This window comes from Halichoerus grypus, chromosome 1, assembly GCF_964656455.1.
Source record: "Halichoerus grypus chromosome 1, mHalGry1.hap1.1, whole genome shotgun sequence".
In the NCBI taxonomy this organism is placed as follows: Eukaryota; Metazoa; Chordata; class Mammalia; order Carnivora; family Phocidae; genus Halichoerus; species Halichoerus grypus.
The window spans coordinates 167,183,421-167,202,585 of record NC_135712.1 but is presented as its reverse complement, the minus strand read 5'-3'; the positions used below and the strand labels follow the sequence as shown (position 1 = coordinate 167,202,585).

Here is a 19,165-nt window from a genome sequence, read left to right as displayed (position 1 = left end):
TAAGATATTTACAGGGTTCAAAATCAAAATGACATAAAAAGATGTACACTGAGAAGTCTCACACTCTCCTCACTCCCCTGCCAATCCATTCCCCCCTTGTCTCCAAAATGTAATCACTTATTAGTCTGTTTATTCTTCTGGTGTTTCTTTATGAAAAACCAAACAAGGGGCGCCTGGGTGGCTCAGTTGGTTAAGCAACTGCCTTCAGCTCAGGTCATGATCCTGGAGTCCCGGGATCAAGTCCCGCATCGGGCTCCCTGCTCGGGGGGGGGGGGGGGGGGGGGGGTCTGCTTCTCCCTCTGACCCTCCCCCCTCTCATGCTCTCTCTCTCTCAAATAAATAAATATTAAAAAAACAAACAAACAAACAAATATAAGTATACACCATCCCCTTCCCCCTTTCGGAAAGGAAACCACATGCTATCTATGCTGTTTTGAACAATGGTCTTTCCACTTACGAATCCATCCTGGAAATCTCTCTGTCATCAAGCACACAGAGATTGTCCTTTTGAACAACCACACCATTATTCATTGTATGGCTGTAGTTTAATCAACCGGCCCCAATGATAAATACTTGAGTAGTTTCTAGGCTTTTGTTACTATGTAAACAATGAATAACCTTGTGTGTAAGTCTCTGTGTATATGTGCAGGTGGAATCTGGAGGACAAATTAATTGAATACTGGCTAAAAGGCAAAACAACAGTACTTTTGGTTGATCTCATCAGATTCCTCTCCTTAGGAATGGTTTTATGTAGCACCAGCCAGTAATAAATGAGACTGTCTGTTTCCCCACAGCCTTACAGCAGAGGATGCAAGCAAATGTTAAGATTTTTTGCCAACCTACCAGGTGAGAATTGGATTTAATTTGTATTTCTCTTTCAGCAAACCATCTCTGTTCATGATTTTCACCCATTTTTCTCCTGGGTTTGTGGGTCCTTTCCTTATCAGTCTCTAGATGCTCAAAAAGACTACCTACTCCTGAATATTTTTTTAAAAGGTACTATTAAGCCTCTCTATATATATGATAAGAAAAAGTATTAGCATGTGTTCTTTCATTGTCAAAACATTTCTATTAAGTTATATACCGAAGTTGAACATTATTTCTTTAAAGCTACATATTTGACATTTTCTTGGTTGATGAGAAAGAATTCCAAGCACTGTTATATTTATCTTAATTTTTCTGGTTGCAATTCAATATCAAATTTGTCTGATTCTTTCTAGTACGCCACACTACCCTCTATAATTAATGCAGGAACTCTGGCTAACCAAAATTAACTACCACTCTGAGCTGTACATCAGCAACTAAACATGGCAGAAAAAAACCAAAACCAAATAAAACATCTATTTATCTGACTTTATCTGCTAACTAATCTCATTTAAAATTCTTGACCGCAAATCTGAAATGGACAATCCTTGCTACCAGGCAATCCTATAATACTTACCTGGCACATTCTGCTTCCCATTCTCAAAAGGACTCATACCTTCCCAAATCGCCTATTCACCACCCTACCCCCACTCTCAGCTGATGAACCTGTCTTAGCTACATTAAGAAAATAAAAGCCATCAGGCAGACTTGCTGGTCATGCCTTGATCAGATGCTTACTGTGTAAGCACTAAATTGCTAAAACTATTCACCCAGTTGCTAAAGACAAAAATTTAGGATTCATCCTTGATGCTGAGCTTTTCCTTTCTCACCATATACAAACCATCTCCAAGTTCTGCAGCTCCTACCTCCAAAATATATCCCCAATCGCACCCATTTCTATCTTCACTCATCTGCAGATACACCCCACCACAAACCCTAGAATGGATTGCTACAAAAGCTTCACCTCCAGCCACCCCCCCCCCATCCATTCTCACAACATCTGGAGTCATCCTTTTAAAACAAAAAAAACCGTATCAGATCAGAACAATATTAATAAATCATTTGTTCTCTAAATTGATCTGCAGATTCAACTGAATCTCAACCAAAATTCCTTTCTTGTTATGGCAATTGACAAGCTGATTTTAAAGTTTATATGCAGATGCAAAGGACCTAAAAGAGCCAAAATAATTTTGAAGGCCATGGCAGGCACCTCTGGCCTCCAGCATCATCTCTTCATGACACAGAAATACTACCATTTTCTGTGTGCCAAGAAGAAGGGTTAGGAAACACTGTATTAAAGAGAGAAGCAGACCTTTAGGTCAATCTCTTTAAATTTTTATAAAAAGTAAAGAAAAATACTGTGTGTTGTTTTTTTTTAAGAAAGAGAAATAAGGGCGCCTGGGTGGCTCAGTTGGTTAAGCGACTGCCTTCGGCTCAGGTCATGATCCTGGAGTCCCGGGATCGAGTCCCACATCAGGCTCCCTGCTCAGCAGGGAGTCTGCTTCTCCCTCTGACCCTCCTCCCTCTCATGTTCTCTGCTCTCATTCTCTCTCTCACAAACAAATAAAATCTTAAAAAAAAAAAAAAAGAAAGAGAAATAAAAGGACATTAGGTTAATTCCAAATGTTGGAATCCTCTTGGCTGTCTGGAAAAATTCAATTTCAAAATACAATTAAACATGTATGCTTATGTTTTACTTACAAACTTAAGAAACAAAAGAAGACATCAACTCTGAGAGTCTAATGTAGGGGAAAATTTTTTTAATTAGCAAAATTTTCACTGCTACAACTAGATACTGAATCAAACTCTCAAGTTAAATGGCAGGGGGGCAAAATCATGATGCTTCATTTTGTTTTTATTCTTTACATTGTCAGCAGTATAATGACTGATACAAATAAAAAAAAATACTGAAAGATAACAAGGTCATGGTAACAGGTTATGAAATTTAGCTCCATAAAGAGAAATAAACTAAAAGACAAGCAACAATGCAAACATGAAAATTTCCTCTACAACTTAAGAAGCTTTCATCTGATTATAAATTTCTTTGATAACAGGGACCAAGGGGCTGGATATGAAGCTCATACTGAGACTAGCATGTCTTCTGCAGAGCCAGGCCAACTTCTACATCATCTATCCACCCGCCCACCCTGAGAAGGCACATTCAACTGTGCAAATGTGGGAAGCCTGGCCAATACCAATCACGAAAATCCAATATTAAGTCAAAGTTCAGGCCATAAAACTCCAGTCTCATGATAGGAGGAGGAGAAGAATTTGAAAACTACCTTATATTGCTGGATTCTAGGCAGTGGACACTGAACCTCCTGTGACTCAGTTCCCAATAAAATGAAGTGCTTCACTAAATGATCTACTGCATAAGAATTATCCCTCCAAAACTGTACTTACACCAAATTTTAATGTTCTGATACATACTCTTAATTTTGTATTTGTACTATTACCCATACTCCAATAACACATTCTAAATGGCTCTAATAAAATGTGCTTACTAGGACAAGAGAAGCCTACTACAGTACACATTAATGCAATATTAAAGGCTTCTATAATTGACTTCTGTAGAATTGCCTTTACAAAAAGCCTTCTGCACTTGAGGCCTGTTATGCTTTAACACTCAAATCTCTTTGAGATACAAGAACAATGTGCACTACTCATGTGGTAAAATCAAAGGAGGAAGCGAAATCAGCAATTTTAAATTTTGTGACTGTTTGTGTGGGAATAAAGAGAACTGAGAACATGTGCAAATTAACACTGCATGTCCTAACAAGGCAACCGTACAATCTATCATCTAAACCCAGACACTCTGGAGAGTAATATAGTGTGCTATTAATAATGACGCCAGGACAAGAAATGGAAACCAGCCTATCGCAGAGAAATCAGAACATATGATTATTCTATATCTAACTGATATTTTGAACAATTCCATTAAAATGCTACTAGCAAAGGAAGCAATGGTGCCTAAGACAAAAGTCCTGCTGCAACTAGCGTTGTCATCGGGGAAAAACCTGGGCTGAGAATTACTGGCTTCCACTTTATCCACTGACTTTGGATAAGTCCCCTAACCTGTCCAGGCCTCCATTTCCTTACCTGTGGTATGAAGTTACTATATTTAGTGACTTCTTGTGTTACCTTCAAACTTGAAAATGTTTGTATTCTACCCTAATGTGTCTTTTCCCCAGGTTCTGAAGGTCTCCAAGGAGACCTCATATATTTGTTCCTCTGATTTAAAAGCAAAGGTAGTATGAAATGAGAAGGCGGGGGGGAAAAGCTCTGATTTTAACTTCCGAGGTAACTGTAACAAATTATAAACTAGATCAACTGACTAAAATACAAAATTCCAGTAGCATGATATATAAATTATATACTTCTGTTCCATCCAAATTCATTCACCAGAACAGGGCTCTGATTTTGAATTTTTTTTTGTTTTTTTAACTACAGAAAACTCTTACTTGGCTGTCCACAGTCGGGGGTCTGGGAGAGTTAATCCAAAATAGTGATTGCATGCCTACTAACATTTAGAAGAAACTAGTAGTTCCTTCAAGGTCTCATACTTGCTCTGCTCAAAGCATTCTGAAAAATACACTATCAGCTACTCCTTTTTTTTTTTTTTTAATGAAAAACTGAATTCTGAACCAGTCAAGAATGTATCTCAGTTTTACATATCAAGCTAAATATATTCAGAAGCATATGGAACAAAAATTCATATGTAGTTTATGAAATGTCTGAAAACTAAAAAAGGAAAACAACACTTTAAAAATGTCAGCTTTATGCAAGTATTACCTTGTCATGCCAACCAAAACTCTCAATGTTACAGTCATAGTACCAAAACCTTGGGTGATGATCAGACACTGCTCCAAGCTATGACAATGAAGGTATCACTTGGTAAGTATGGAACCTGGGAGGAATTGCCAGTTTCTATAAGCATTTTAGATACACAAGTAATAATAATTTAAAAACTCCTGATATAGGAAATTAAAGGGCTCAAAGTAATTTTACAGAGGATCTCTGTATCATGGCAGTTCATGAATTTGGTAAAAACAAATGAAAATATCTGCCACCTGGATTGACTCAGAAGGCCGAAAAATCAAGAACTTATTATAAAACAACAACAAAGTTACTCTAAAGAAGCTCCTCAGATTACCCAACAAAAATGCATAACAAAAAACTCCTTGCAAAAGGGGTTAACATGAATTGCCTGAGAGTAAAAGAAAACCTTATTATTGAACAGCAAATATCCTTTGGCAATGAGTACTGGAGAAAAGATAAAACTATTTGTCCTTTCACGTTGTTCTTGGAGGATCACTACTGAACTCACTTTTACAAGTATATGTTCACTAATAAAACTATGGTAACTGAAGAGCATGAGGCATATTGTAAACTGTGCATGTCTTTTCTTATGAGGAAATGCAAAGGCTGGGCTACATCCTTGGAGGGGAAATCATTCTACTGAATAAAAGTATTAGTACAAAAAGCAAAACTGACTTAAAAAAATGGAGAGGAAAGTAGAATTCTTCCCTCAGGCCACATTTATGGATTAAATTTTAACACAGCACAAAATAATACCTTTATATAATGCATTAAAACAGGATTTTATTAATTAATTTATATGACTAAATGTAACAAATAATGTTAAATGAAAGGAAAAAAGGAATAGTTCAATAACTAATCTTACTACAACCCAGAAAGTGTCCAATTTGATGTCCTAATTACTTTTTTAAAATAAACTTATTTTAGAATAGTTTTATATTTACAGAAAAGTTGTAAAGATAGTACAAAACGTTCCCATATTTCAATTTCTTCTACTGTTAACAGCTTACACTAGTCTGATTCATTAGTTACAACCAAGGAAGCAATATTAATACATTATTATTAACTGAAGTCCCACACTCGAATTGTGTCTCTTTCATCTCTAACCAATGTCTTTTTTGTTGTTGTTCCAGGACCCTATCCAGGACACCACATTCCATTTAGTCATTAGGTCTCCTTAGGCTCCTCTAGACTAACAGTTTCTCAGATTTTCCTTGTGTTTGATGACCCTGACAGTTTGAGGAGTGCTGGTCAGGTATTTTGTAGACCTTCAACTGGAGTTTGTCTAATGTTTTTCTCACAATTTGACTGAGGTTATTGAGTTTGGGGGAGGAAGACCACAGGGATAAAGTGTCATTCCCACCACATCATATCAAGAGTACATGCCATCAACATAACATCACTGTGGATGATGACCTTGATCTCCTGGCTGAGGTAGTGGCTGTCAGGTTTTTGTTTTCTCTTCTTTTCCCTTCCTTTCTCTTCTCTTTCGCCCCTCCTTACCCCCTCCCCACACCTTCCTCCCTCCCTCTCCCTCTATTTTTCTCTTTCTCTCTCTCTCTTTTTCTAACACTTTCTCCAGCATTGTCTTGCTTCCTGCCCCAGCCCTGGAATCAGCTATTTCTCCAAGAAGCAGTAGTTCCTTCTTTTGGGGAATGTTATGAGAAACCAAGATCAGGGCACTAGGTGTGCTGATTCCAACTGCAGTGAGCTTGCTTCTTGGCCCTGGCAGCTGACAGGGTAAGGAAATACATGTTTGTATATTAGCTCACTTCCTTACACAGATCTATAAATAGCTCTATATGTATCCCTCTGAGTTTATAGTAAACTAGCCATGAGTTCAACCTGTACCACACTGGAAGCTTTAGCCTTGCTTGTCTCCAATGATGTGGCTCACATTTGCCACTCATTTTAAGAGAAGGACACATAGCTAACATGACAGAAAAAAAAAATTATGCTCAACTACAGATAAAAGTCTTCTGAAATAAGTCAGGGAGAAACTTCAACATATATATGTTAGAGAAGTATTTAAGATCCATACATCAATGCAAATCAAATAGTATAGGTAAGTACACTTCAAAATACCACTTTGTACGTCTTAAACATAAATAAGCAACTGTGTGTAAAAAACATTTAAAAATGATTACCATTAGATGTGCCGAGTGGAAGGTTAGATTTTTTTTTAATGTCCAAGGAGAGTTCAAAGTTACACAATATTGTCACTTATTAGTAAGGTACTTCAAAAGACCTTCCTAAAAAAGACCAGCAGGCCTATTGTCCTAGAGCCAGCAGAGTAACTTCAGAAGTGGGAGAGGATATCCATATACACAAGGCCCATTAACAGTACAGTTATCTCTATTAAGGAGAAACAAAGCGGATAATAAGGAAATATGCCCGACAATCAAAGAACTCCCAGTTCTGTGCTTATGGTTTTCTGCCTACGGCCAAGAGATTTTTATTCAGCATGTTGGTAAACTTTAGTATGATGATAGATTATTTCATACTTCGGTTTATTATCACACAAGATGAAAAAGTAAATTGTTTCTCATCAACAAGCACATTTTCTCCCATCAGTTTGTGGACTCACTTGTCTCAGAGCTTTCTAGATAATGTCCCTTTCTCCCCCTAACATTTCCTTGTCTATTACTTCTTCAACAGCCCCCAGACATCCTTATCTCTTCCACTCCTGGCAGCAGTGGGCAAGTGTGCTTGGCAAACAGACGTGCAGAGGTATAGTTAGCTCTGGAATGCCTACAGACATTCCTACACTCTTTTGGACTAGAGATCTAGGCAAAAACCTAGAGCAGCCCCATTTGTATTGATAAAGCATACATAAAACCGAACCATTTTCCTATCTTCAGTTGGAATCACTGCTTTGGCAGATCCCATTGGTACCCTGCCCTGATCCCTTTACCTTTCCTTATCCCTTCAGTGTACCAGGCTTGACTTGCAACTGTCAGGGCCTTTGTCGGATTGTCCTCTCCCTGTTGGAGGCTGCTCTGTCACCAGCATGGGAGGATGCAGGCAGCAGAGAGCAGCCCCCAGTCAAGTAACTGACTCCCTTACCCCTTGCCTGGGTTAACCCAGGTGAGTGTTTTAAACCAGCTCCTAGTTCCAAGGAGTTTTAATAAAACTCCAGCTGCTCATGGTGGTATCTGGTTTGATAACATGCCCCCTTCAATACTGTCTTCCCTTTCCTGTCTCATGTGCCCACTCCCTATAGTGGTTCCTTCACCTTCCAAATTAACTGCTTCCCTCAAATTCTTGTCTCAGGGTCTTCTCAGAAAATCTAACCATTTCAGTATCTGTGTATTTCTACTCTTTAAAGAATGTTAAGAGCAAGCAAGCTTGGTCACAGCAGCATTATCAGTCAGGAGAACTTGGATTCTGAGGTAAACTATACTTGGATTCAAATCCTGATATTGCCACATAAAATACGTACCACCCGAAGCAACTTATTTAACTCCTTTAACCTTTAGTTTCCACATCTTTACAATGGGTTTGCCTGTAGGCTAAATGATATAATACATGCAACACTCTTAGTACTCAAATAACATTTGTCAAAATCACACACCTTACTGCCCATATTAATAAGGCTTCACCAATATACTTTACTATTCCAGGAGACTCTTGCCTAAGAACATAAAAAAGTTGTGAAAAACTTTATTGTTGAGTCCAAAAACTTAAAAGACCCCATCAGCTTTTCAATAGAAAGCATGATAACCCCAGGATTCTTTGCACCCCTTACCTCTTAAAATCCTCATATTGCTGTATTCACCAATTCTCAACATAGGTTTACCCAATCCTAACCAAGACCCACATGGAAAGACCTGTCTGAAACCAAACTTTGAAATCTCAACACACATCTCAACTTCGACCTTCTGGCTAGAGGAGACCACCCTGATCGATGATAGAGGTAGTGTTTCCCGTTTCCTTCAGTAAGTCATGAACTCGACTTGGTCTTATCAACAGGCTGATGATGCCAGTATTCAACATTCCTTAGATGAATGTCACAATAGCACCTTTTCTCTTAAGATTGTGCCATCATTCTTCAATTTACTCAGAACTTAGGAAAGGCTGAATTTTACTCCTTAAATTTTCCAACAAATAGTAATCAAGATTTCTTCACATTTTTGTGTTTTTGTTATTGTTCTCTTGCTCTCAAGAATTCTGGACAGACAGCTCTTCCAAAAATGGCTGAGAAGTGAAGAAAAGCTGCACCAAAATATATCAAATACATGGCCAATGGTTAATTTAAGCCTTTCAGTCAAAGAGCCCGGTGTTCTGTGCCTATGTCTGTGTTGGACTTCCTACAAAATTGCTGCTAATTTAGCATCAGAGAAGAGGTAACTGTTTTTGCCAGAAATTGTGAAAAGTTAAAATGTATCATTCACACCTTATCTGACTCAGATTCTTTTATGACCAACACCCAGAATCTGCAAGAAGGTTCAGGTAGGTTGCCAAGTGATGAAATTAGTTGGTCTTTGTAAGTACTGAAATCCCAGTCGCCACTTCATTAGTCCAAGATCTCTAACATGCCAAAGCAGAGATAACCTAGCTGGGCTGGTCCCGAACTGACTGAGTTACGTTAAGACCATACTCACCACCCTATGTAGAACACTGGCTACCACTTTTCTTGGTCAATAAATCATAAGTATAAATCTTTCCTTTAGAAAATTTCCTAGTATAAACAAACTTCTTTGATTATGGACAATGACTTCTCAATAAATTTTTTAATTTTAATAATTTCAAAGCTACAAAAAGTGACTCTGTATGTGTGCACATGTGTGCTCACACACATACTGTTATTTAACCACTGAAAGTACGTTGGAGCCATCATGCCCCTTTAAGCCCCTCAGTGTGCACTTCTTCAGAACAACCACATTCACTTATATGACCACGATGAAATGGTCAAAATCAGGAAATTAAATACTGACATAGTTAATATTATCTAATCTATAGACCTTATTCAAATTTCTTAGTTAGGCCAAAACACAATGTCTCTTTATAAGTTCTTTTGCCTAGAACTAAAGTGCACAAATACGTATCTTTAAAATAATCATCTGAAGATTCTTCTAAATAAAAGTATGACTACTATTCATCTCTACATGAAGATAAAGCTTCCTCTAAAGGATCATAATCAAAAGCATCTTTTCTTATAATGTAGCATTCAATAAAAATGCATTTTTTTCTGCTTGCCAAAAACTCAGGGAACAAAAGCTCTCTTTTTTTCATTAAGAAGGACAATAAGTTAATTTACAGAAATCTGGACAAGTCTCTTGAACTCCCAGAAATCATCTAGCAAGAAGTTGTACAAAAATATAAAATTCTAATCAATTTGCTTATCATCTGTCTTCAGGTTGGCAACAGAGAATCAATACAGCATTCATAATTCAAATTCTAAAAAAAGTACTTACTTAAGAGTTAAGAATCAAGTTAGCAACAAAACAGTTTCATTCTAATAATTATCTGGATTGGATATACCTACTGGGTCTTAAAATAACATCTTAGTTTTCAGTCTGCCATATTATGTAAGTCTGAATATTGTTCTAATACAAAGAAAACTAATATCTTTATTCAACAATCTAGTAAGATCTATACTCTGTATTAAAGCATGACTGCATGAGTTCAGAAATATTCACAATATATTTGTACTCACATTAGACCTAAAATAGTGTGACTTTTTCTCTTTAAAAAAAAAAAAGAGTAAAAAAATCACAAAAAATTATAAAATACTATGATCCTTTTGTTTTAAAAATGTTCACCTATCTATCCATCTGTCCATACCTCTAGCTTTAGAAGGATCTACACATGAAAATGTTAACATGAAATTATTTCTGGTTGATAAAATTCAGGAATTTTATTCTTTTTGTTTACCTAAATTTTCTATTCTTCACAACATACATGCATAACATCTAATTTAAAGGGGTTTTGAAAATTTGGGGCTTTACAATGAAAGCAACAAAACGATCATAAAAAGAAAATGAGAACATTTTTGTAAAAATGAAAGGGATAAAGATAGAAATGCTTTAATATATGAGGAATAACCATAACTCTAGAAGGTTGACTCATGATCTGAAATGAACTAGGGGTAAAAGAACACAGGTAACCTACCAACTATTACACTCAACAAAAATAACAGGATTATGGAATTTTAGGGTTGGAAAAGATCTCAATAAGCGTACTAACCTTCCATCATACCTCAGTAAGTAAATAAATAAATAAATAAAGATGACTTACCTGTAATAGCTAAGAGTCTACTAAAAGCATTTGGTTGTGATGGATACCCTTCTCCCTTTGAATTATTTTCCTAATTATTATGGTGCTAATTACCTCAATCGACTGGGTATCTCTTTTCACTATTTAGGTTCTGTAATCACTAAATAACACTGGAATTAACCAGTGGATCACTATACTTCATGACAGTCTTCTGCCAGGTTACCACCAACCAGTATTATGACATTCTTTTTAAGTTTCCAACTAGGTGATGAAATTGTATTTGAAGTGAGTCAGAGACCTTAGTCATACTCAGATACTACTTTCAAAAACCTAAGACAGGGGCGCCTGGGTGGCTCAGTCTTTAAGCGTCTGCCTTCGGCTCAGGTCGTGATCCCCCAGGGTCCCGGGATCAAGCCCCGCATCAGGCTCCCTGCTCTGTGGGGAGCCTGCTTCTCCTTCTCCCACTTCCCCTGCTTGTGTTCCCTCTCTAGCTATCTCTCTCTCTGTCAAATAAATAAATAAAATCTTAAAACAAACAAATACCTAAGACAACACTGATGGCAAGATGAACCATTATTTTATGTCACTTAGAAAAAATTGAGGTCAAGTCAACTATGATATAAGACTTCCTGGGGCACCTGGGTAGCTCAGTCGGTTAAGTGACTGACTCTTGGTTTCAGCTCAGGTCATGATCTCATGGGTCATGAGATAAGAGGCCCACATCGGGCTCTGCGCTCAGCAGGGAGTCTGCTTTAAGAGTCTCTTCCTCTGCCCCTCCCCCACTCTCTCTCTCAATAAACAAATAAATCTTTTAAAAAAAGACTTCCTTTTCACTTAGAATTTTAAATTTACGTATCCAGAGAGTTCTATGATTGTATGTAGACATACGTTTTTATTTTATACCACTGTTGTACATATATAAAAAAAAGAACTGACATAAATTGGTTAAAGTATTCCCAAAACATCTTCAGATTTGGAGCCCGACTCTTCATCATGTTCTGACTCACTATCTATGAAGTCTGAGTTTTCCCTCACAAAGTTACCAACAGCACCAGAGATACAGCATTTCTCAAAAATACTTGACTACTGTCTCCAGGAATTTCATCTAAGGGCCTTACTGACATCCACTCTGCAAATTCATTGCCTAAATTTGTCTCTTTCCTCAAGCACATCGCATGTGACTAGAAGCTTCTTTTCAAAGACATCAAGAAGGGTCTGACAAATTGATGTGGGACACACTAACAACAGTCTTTTGCAACATGTGCATCAGTCATCCTGTTATTACTTTGAAATTTCTTCTATTTATTCCAAGGGATTTAAACATTTCTCCTGCATTCAGTTGCTCATGTAACAGAAAATCCTTTGCACATAGTTCATTAACAAAATTATAACAAGTCTTCAGACTTGTGCATATCTTTCTTTCCTATGTCCTGTAAATCACTTGATTGTTTTTCAAGAATGGAATTGCAGCATTCATCCAATGATGAGTATTAACTTGCTAACATCAAACTTACACTCTGCTGCACTTTCTTCATACATTTTTCTTTTTTTCTCTCATTACTTTGTGGAAGGTATTTTAAATGACAAACCAATGTAAAGCTAACAATGCATGTAACTCAAGTGAAATGACAGTCTGAAGAGCCATGATGCTCACAAACTGGTAAATACATCACGACCACAACTTGGTGGGTAGCAACTGTAAGACACCATTGATTATAATACACACCACAATTTCAGACATTAAAATGTAAAACAGAAAATGTTATGTCTTACAATCAATAAATCATTCACTAAGTGAAGGTCTAGTAGTAGCAGACTAGTGGTAAACCGTTGGCAGGAAATTTTTCTGAAAATGAGTGACAGACTCAATTCTTAAGGACTTTGATGGATAATTATAGGAATGACAAAGATACTCAAATAACTAAATACAAGAAAGGATTTGATTTAGATAACCTGCTATGGAATTCAGATACACTGTTACAGGAATTCACAGAAGAAGTAGAAAATACTTCCTGCTTAGTGGGAAGGGGATGAGAGAAAAAGAGATTAGAGGAAGGCTGAAAGGGGCCATCCAAGAACAAACCTAAGGGATGACTGGCAAAGCAATGTCTTAGAGGAGGTAGATGAATTTATCTTAAGAAATAATATGTCTCCTTTATAGCAGCAGTATTTTCAATAGCCAAGATATGGAAGCAGCCCAAGTGTCCGTCAATTGATGAATGGATAAAGAAGGTGGTGTGTGTGTGTGTGTGTGTGTGTGTGTGTGTGAGAGAGATGGAATATTATTCAGCCATAAAGAAGAATGAAATCTTGCCATTTGCAACAATATGCAGTATAATGCTAAGTGAAATAACTCAGAAAAAGACAAATACCATATGATTTCACTCCTATATGGAACTGAAGAAACAAAACAAATGAACAAAGGAAAAAAAGAGACAAACTGAGAAACAGACTCATAACTATAGAGAACAAACCAATGGTTACAAGAAGGGAGGCAGGCAGGGGGAGGAATGAAACAGATGAAGAGGATTAACAGTACACTTAGCATGACGAGCACTAAGCAATGTATAGAATTGTATACTATACTGTACACCTGAAACTAATATAACACCGTATGTTAACTACACTGGAATTAAAAATGTAATAAAAAAAATTTTTTTGAAGAAATGTCTTTTTCTCATTGACAAGAAAAATTTTTTAGAAACGTCTTAAGAAATACGTCTTTCTGTTATGTTAAACAGGAAAGAAGAGATCAGAAATTACAAAAAAACCTTAGAAGGGAAAAGAAGAGCTGGAGGCAGGTCAGACTAGCTGGCCTTGGTGAACTGCAGACACGGCGTCCATCGACGGTGAGGAAACACACAGGCAACTGGTGTGGAAGAGGTGCCACGGGAAATGCAACAGAGAGTAACTAAGAAGACTATGCCTCACCAGTCAGCGCCCAGCTTAGGCCGGATTAAATGAATTTTGAATGGAACTAATTAGCCCAGGCTCAGAGCTTTCTCAAGCAAAGTTCAGAACAGAAATAGGGAGGGAAGAAAAAAAAAAAGAAAAAAAGATAACCTGTGGGATTTACTCTACGATACGGCTGAAGATTCAGAATGAAGGAGATGCAATGTCCAGCCAGAGTCCCAATTTTTGCAGCATTACTGAAGGAAATGTAACTGATTTCATCTTTATAAAAGTAGAATAAACACAGTTATCAAGATTCTCAAATCTATTACCTCAATTCATCTTTCCAACAGATCTGAAATATATTTTTCTATGTTTATATGCCAAGATGTCAAACAAACTCACCCTACTAACCAGCCTCTCACCACCAAATACATAAATACACATCTGCTGCCATGTATTTCCTCCTACAATTTCTCCCATTCTCCCACTTCAAGTTCAAACTCACCCTGGCATTCCCAGACATGCAGGCATTCTGGGACTATGGTTAAAAATGAACTCTTACTCCCCTGAACTCTGATTTTCCTCCATTTTTACCTTGCATTCCTCCACGACTTGTATTTAAAAATAAATACTGCCTACTGGACTTGCAGGAACAGGCTGATGTAGAGAAACCGGGCAGCAGTATTATGCCCTCAGACAAAACGGGACAACACACAGGTCACTTACCCAACTTGAGATATGTTACTGACCTTGAAAACATTAGGGATGAGGTGAGATTTTCCCCTCCTAATACCCGACCCTGAATAATCTGTAACAGTTTCCCAAGAATCCTAGGAAAGCAGAGGGTCTTTGGGTATACTCCTCTTAAAAAAAATTTCTTAATTTGATGTTTCAGTTTAGACATAGTCTATTATTCTAGAGCACTGTTAATTTTTTAAATGAAGAAACATCAAAGACTAAAAAATTTTTAAAACACATTCACATGCTGATGGTAGCATTTAAAATTGGTATAATTCACTCAGAAGGCAGCAACACCTACCATTATCAAAATAGTGTTAAAAATAATTTATTAGAGGGGCGCCTGGGTGGCTCAGTCATTAAGCGTCTGCCTTCGGCTCAGGTCATGATCCCAGGGTCCTGGGATTGAGCCCCACATCGGGCTCCCTGCTCAGCGGGAGGCCTGCTTCTCCCTCTCCCACTCCCCCTGCTAGTGTTCCCTCTCTCGCTGTGTCTCTGTCAAATAAATAAATAAAATCTTTAAAAAATAAAAAATAAAAAAATAATAATGATTTATTAGAAACACAAGACTACATAGAGAGAGCTTTACCACAGTTTTAGGTGTGTAAATAGAACACTGGGAAAAATGTAGATATCTAACAGAAACTGAAGAATCTGGTCATTTATGGTACAGAACTAGAAGAGAATGCTGCACCCACTAAAAAACAGCTATAAAGATGAGGTAGAAACATGGGTACAAATGGTTTATGATATAAAATGAAATGCCAGAACACAAATTTATATACATATACATATATATTGTATATATATATATATATACAACGATTTAACTCTATGTCATCTTTTAAAAATATGTCAACTTTCAAAAATCTTTTTTCTTTTTTTTAGATTTTATTTATATGTCAGAGAGAGAGAGGTAGACAGGGCACAAGCAGGGAGAGCGGCAGGCAGAGGGAGAAGCAGGCTCCCCGCTGATCAAGTAGCCCAATGCAGAATTCGATCCCAGGACCCTGGGATCATGACCTGAGCTGAAGGCACACACTTAACCAACTGAGTCACCCAGGCATTCCTTAAAAATATCTTAAAAAATCATTTGGAAAAACCACTCGCTTCCAAATCTCTCATTTTTAAAGCCCATCCGTTCTTACTTGTTCAATTAAATTATTCTTTTTTGTTTTACTCTCCTATGCATTGTCTTTCTGGTCATTTCTATTTTCTAGTACAGCTGTCTTTATCTTCTTCACTCACTGTCTTGACAAAAACATTACTGCCTATCATGCTCTCTTTTCCAACTCCAGGAAAAATATCCAGGGCCACTGTAATACTCTCCCACATGCTTCCCTGCTTGCTATCCATGTGCAAGTTACAAAGCAGAAGAGGAGACTGAAGTGGAAGAACAATGAACTGCCTCAGGCCTCAAAATTATTTTCTAATTATTTTTGCCTATCTTAGCATGTGCAGGAAATAGAAATTTAAAATAATCAGGTAATACAGGTTTCTTACCTATTGAATGAGTCTGAATCTGATGAAGAAAGAGCTTCTTCTTGAATATCAGTACAGCTGGAAGAATCATCTGGTCTATCAGACTCCATTCTCCCTGGGGATTCCAGTTTTGACTGAGAGAAGTGGTTTGTTACGGGGGAAGTATCTGAGAATTTCATTTTTTTATCTTCCTGTTCTAAAAAGGAAAAAAGAAAGAAAAAAACATTTAAGCGTATCATAAAATCTATGACCTACGTTTATTATTTCTACAACATTTAATATTGTTATTTATACTTAGTAAAATGGAAGTTTATGTAACATTGATTCCAAAACTCTAGCAACAGTCAGAGAATAAGAATCAACACTACCATGTGCCATCTAATTATACTGTCCGCCCCATGTATTTCCATTTTAATTAATTTAAAAACAAAATTTCCTGGGCACCTGAGTGGCTCAGTTGGTTAAGCGTCTGCCTTCGGTTCAGGTCATGATCTCAGGGTCCTGGGATCAAGCCTGTGTCATCAGGCTCGGTGCTCAGCAGGGAGTCTGCTTCTCCTTCTCCCTCCGCCTACCGCTCCCCCTGCTTGTGCTCTCGCTCACTCACTCTCTCAAATAAACAAATAAATCTTAAAAAAAATAATAATAATAAAAAATAAAAACAAAATTTCCTTTTAAAACCAGGAGTAGTGAACTGTATAATTCTAATGAGGCTTCTATTTACAGTATTACTAAAGAATTCCTGCATATTTCACAGATCAGAGAAAACTGACAAACATATGAAGCACAACAAAAAAGGATTAAAAATTCAATTAATAAGAGAACCATGGGCTTGGGGCACCTGGGTGACTGTCGGTTGAGCGTCTGACTCTTGGTTTCAGCTCGGGTCATGATCTCATGGGTCCTGGGATCAAGCCCCATGTTGGGCTCGTGCCCCTCCTCTGACTCTCGTGCTTGCTCTTTCTCTCTCTCTCTCAAATAAATACATAAATAAATTTAAAAAAAAAGAAAGAACTATATTTGTCACTGACTACTACGTGGTAGTGAATCCATCTGGATATTTCTCTTAGTCCACTAAATAGAATCTAATATTCAATATGAAAAAGGAAAACTAATCAGACATAACTAGTATTTCTGTTTGATCTAATACATGTCATATTTCTCTGTATTCCTTGTCGTATTCTGAATTTCTGAGGTTTCCTGCTGCAGATAAAAATAAGGGAAGCTGGAGGCATGCAGACAGTGTTTGCAAGAATGTGACATACAGGTATGACCAAAGATTTGCAAATACAAGTGCAGAAAATAATATCCATGAAGGATTCCTCAGTGCCCAAGACTGTCCCTCACGACCTGTTTCAGGACTCTGCTAGGATTTCAGCTGCACTGTCTTTAAGAGTCAGGAACTGGGTAAGTACTGAGCACGCACACCACATGTGCTAAGAGTATAGAGCCCCCTTCCATGAGTTCCCTCACAGAGAAGCAGAGCTTTCATACATCACTCAGCCAGTGTGCGTGTACAGGCAAGTGACCTTCAACAAAAGACACTAAAAAAACTGTCAAGGCTTTGTCATAAAGAGAAATTTTATGGAAAAAGAATAAGATTCTTCAAAAAGAAACCTTTCCAAGTCCATACAGTCAAGACTTTTCCAGAAATAAGAAGTTTTTGTTATACTGAAGAAGAGCATACATCACAAAAGTGTAATTTCTATAAATAAGCTCTTGATGTTGTCGGGCTTTCAACAAGCCAAATCATTACCAAAACAAAACTGTACCCTCTAATGTTTATCTGGGGAAAGGAAAGAAGAAGCTAACCACAAAAACCATCCAGGAGCTCGAAGATCTCTTGTAAACAGACACCCCAGATCGCATTAAGAAGAATCAATCACCCAGTAAATGCATGAACCTAGACAATTCAACACTCAGCTGGACAGGAGAATGCAATCAAGCTGACAAACCAGGGAGCAGGAATTCAACTTAAAACTATCTTTTATTTTTGCACCTGACTTACATTCTTTTCTTACTTCTTCCCCTCTTATATAAGCCTCTCCAAGATAAATTCCCTCTTGGGGATTAGTATCATTCAACAATTTGTGGGTATTAAAAGTCAGTTATCTTTCATATCTGTCCACAGATGTCAGAAAAGGACATCAAACAGAGCCTGCAACTCTGAGGCTGTGACATCAAGCCTCCCTGAAGACATGTGACAAAAACAGATGAAGGATTTACTTGAGAGAACATGTATCTTATTCACTTATATTGGCACTTCAATGAGCAAGTTTATTCCAAAGAACAAAAATTACACGGGTTGTATGATGCTATACAGACCTCAACTTCCCAATCAGTTGTGCTAGTCTGTCTGTCGTCCTTGCTCTCACACACTCCACCTCTCTCAGACACGTGCATTCATGCACAACAACCTACCAGCAGCAATCATCTCTGAACCCCACGGAGAGCAGTATTTATGGGCATATACACATATAATGCACAGCCCTGAGTATAAGCAATTAATCATTTTCAAGAGACATTCAACCAATAAGCAAAAATGTTCTCCCAATCTATTAAGCCAGATTTTTTTTTTCAGGAACTAAACTACTTTCTAAGAAAATCCTTTAACAACTTCACGAACACATTCAAGTTGTTCACAAAGAGCATGAGTTATATATTCAGGCAGCAACCTACTAAATGATACCAGGAGAATTTAGGGAGGAAAAAAAAAAAAAAAAAGAATGTACCAGCATGTAAAACAATAAGACTTAGGAATAAATCTAACCAAGGAGGTGAAAAACTAAAGTGCTGAAAACTACAAAACATTGTTGAAAGAAATTAAAGAAGCCATAAATACATCCTGCATTCATAAACTGGAATACAATACTCTTAAGATATCAAAAGTACCCAAAGCAATCTACAGCTTTAATTCAGTCCCAAAGGTACTTTGTGCAGAAATAGAAAAATTTATCCTAAAATTCACATGGAATCTCAAGGGACCCAAATAGTCAAAACAACCTTGAAAAGGAAGAATAAAGTTGGAAGACTCATACCTCCTGACTTTGAAATGTATTAACAGGGCGCCTGGGTGGCTCAGTTGGTTAAGCGACTGCCTTCGGCTCAGGTCATGATCCTGGAGTCCCTGGATCGAGTCCCGCATCGGGCT

The 19,165-nt window shown here is 37.4% G+C and overlaps 1 protein-coding gene across 2 annotated transcripts in view; it reads right to left on the bottom strand.

Moving 5' to 3' along the window:
• RAD18 (RAD18 E3 ubiquitin protein ligase) overlaps positions 1 to 19,165 on the bottom strand; it is a 104,823-nt gene that overhangs the window by 17,850 nt on the left and 67,808 nt on the right. For both annotated transcript variants that reach the window (XM_036099893.2, XM_036099894.2), the window contains exon 11: positions 16,039 to 16,213. In XM_036099893.2, the coding sequence (XP_035955786.1) occupies positions 16,039 to 16,213 (175 nt within the window). The remainder of the gene's footprint in view (positions 1 to 16,038; positions 16,214 to 19,165) is intronic.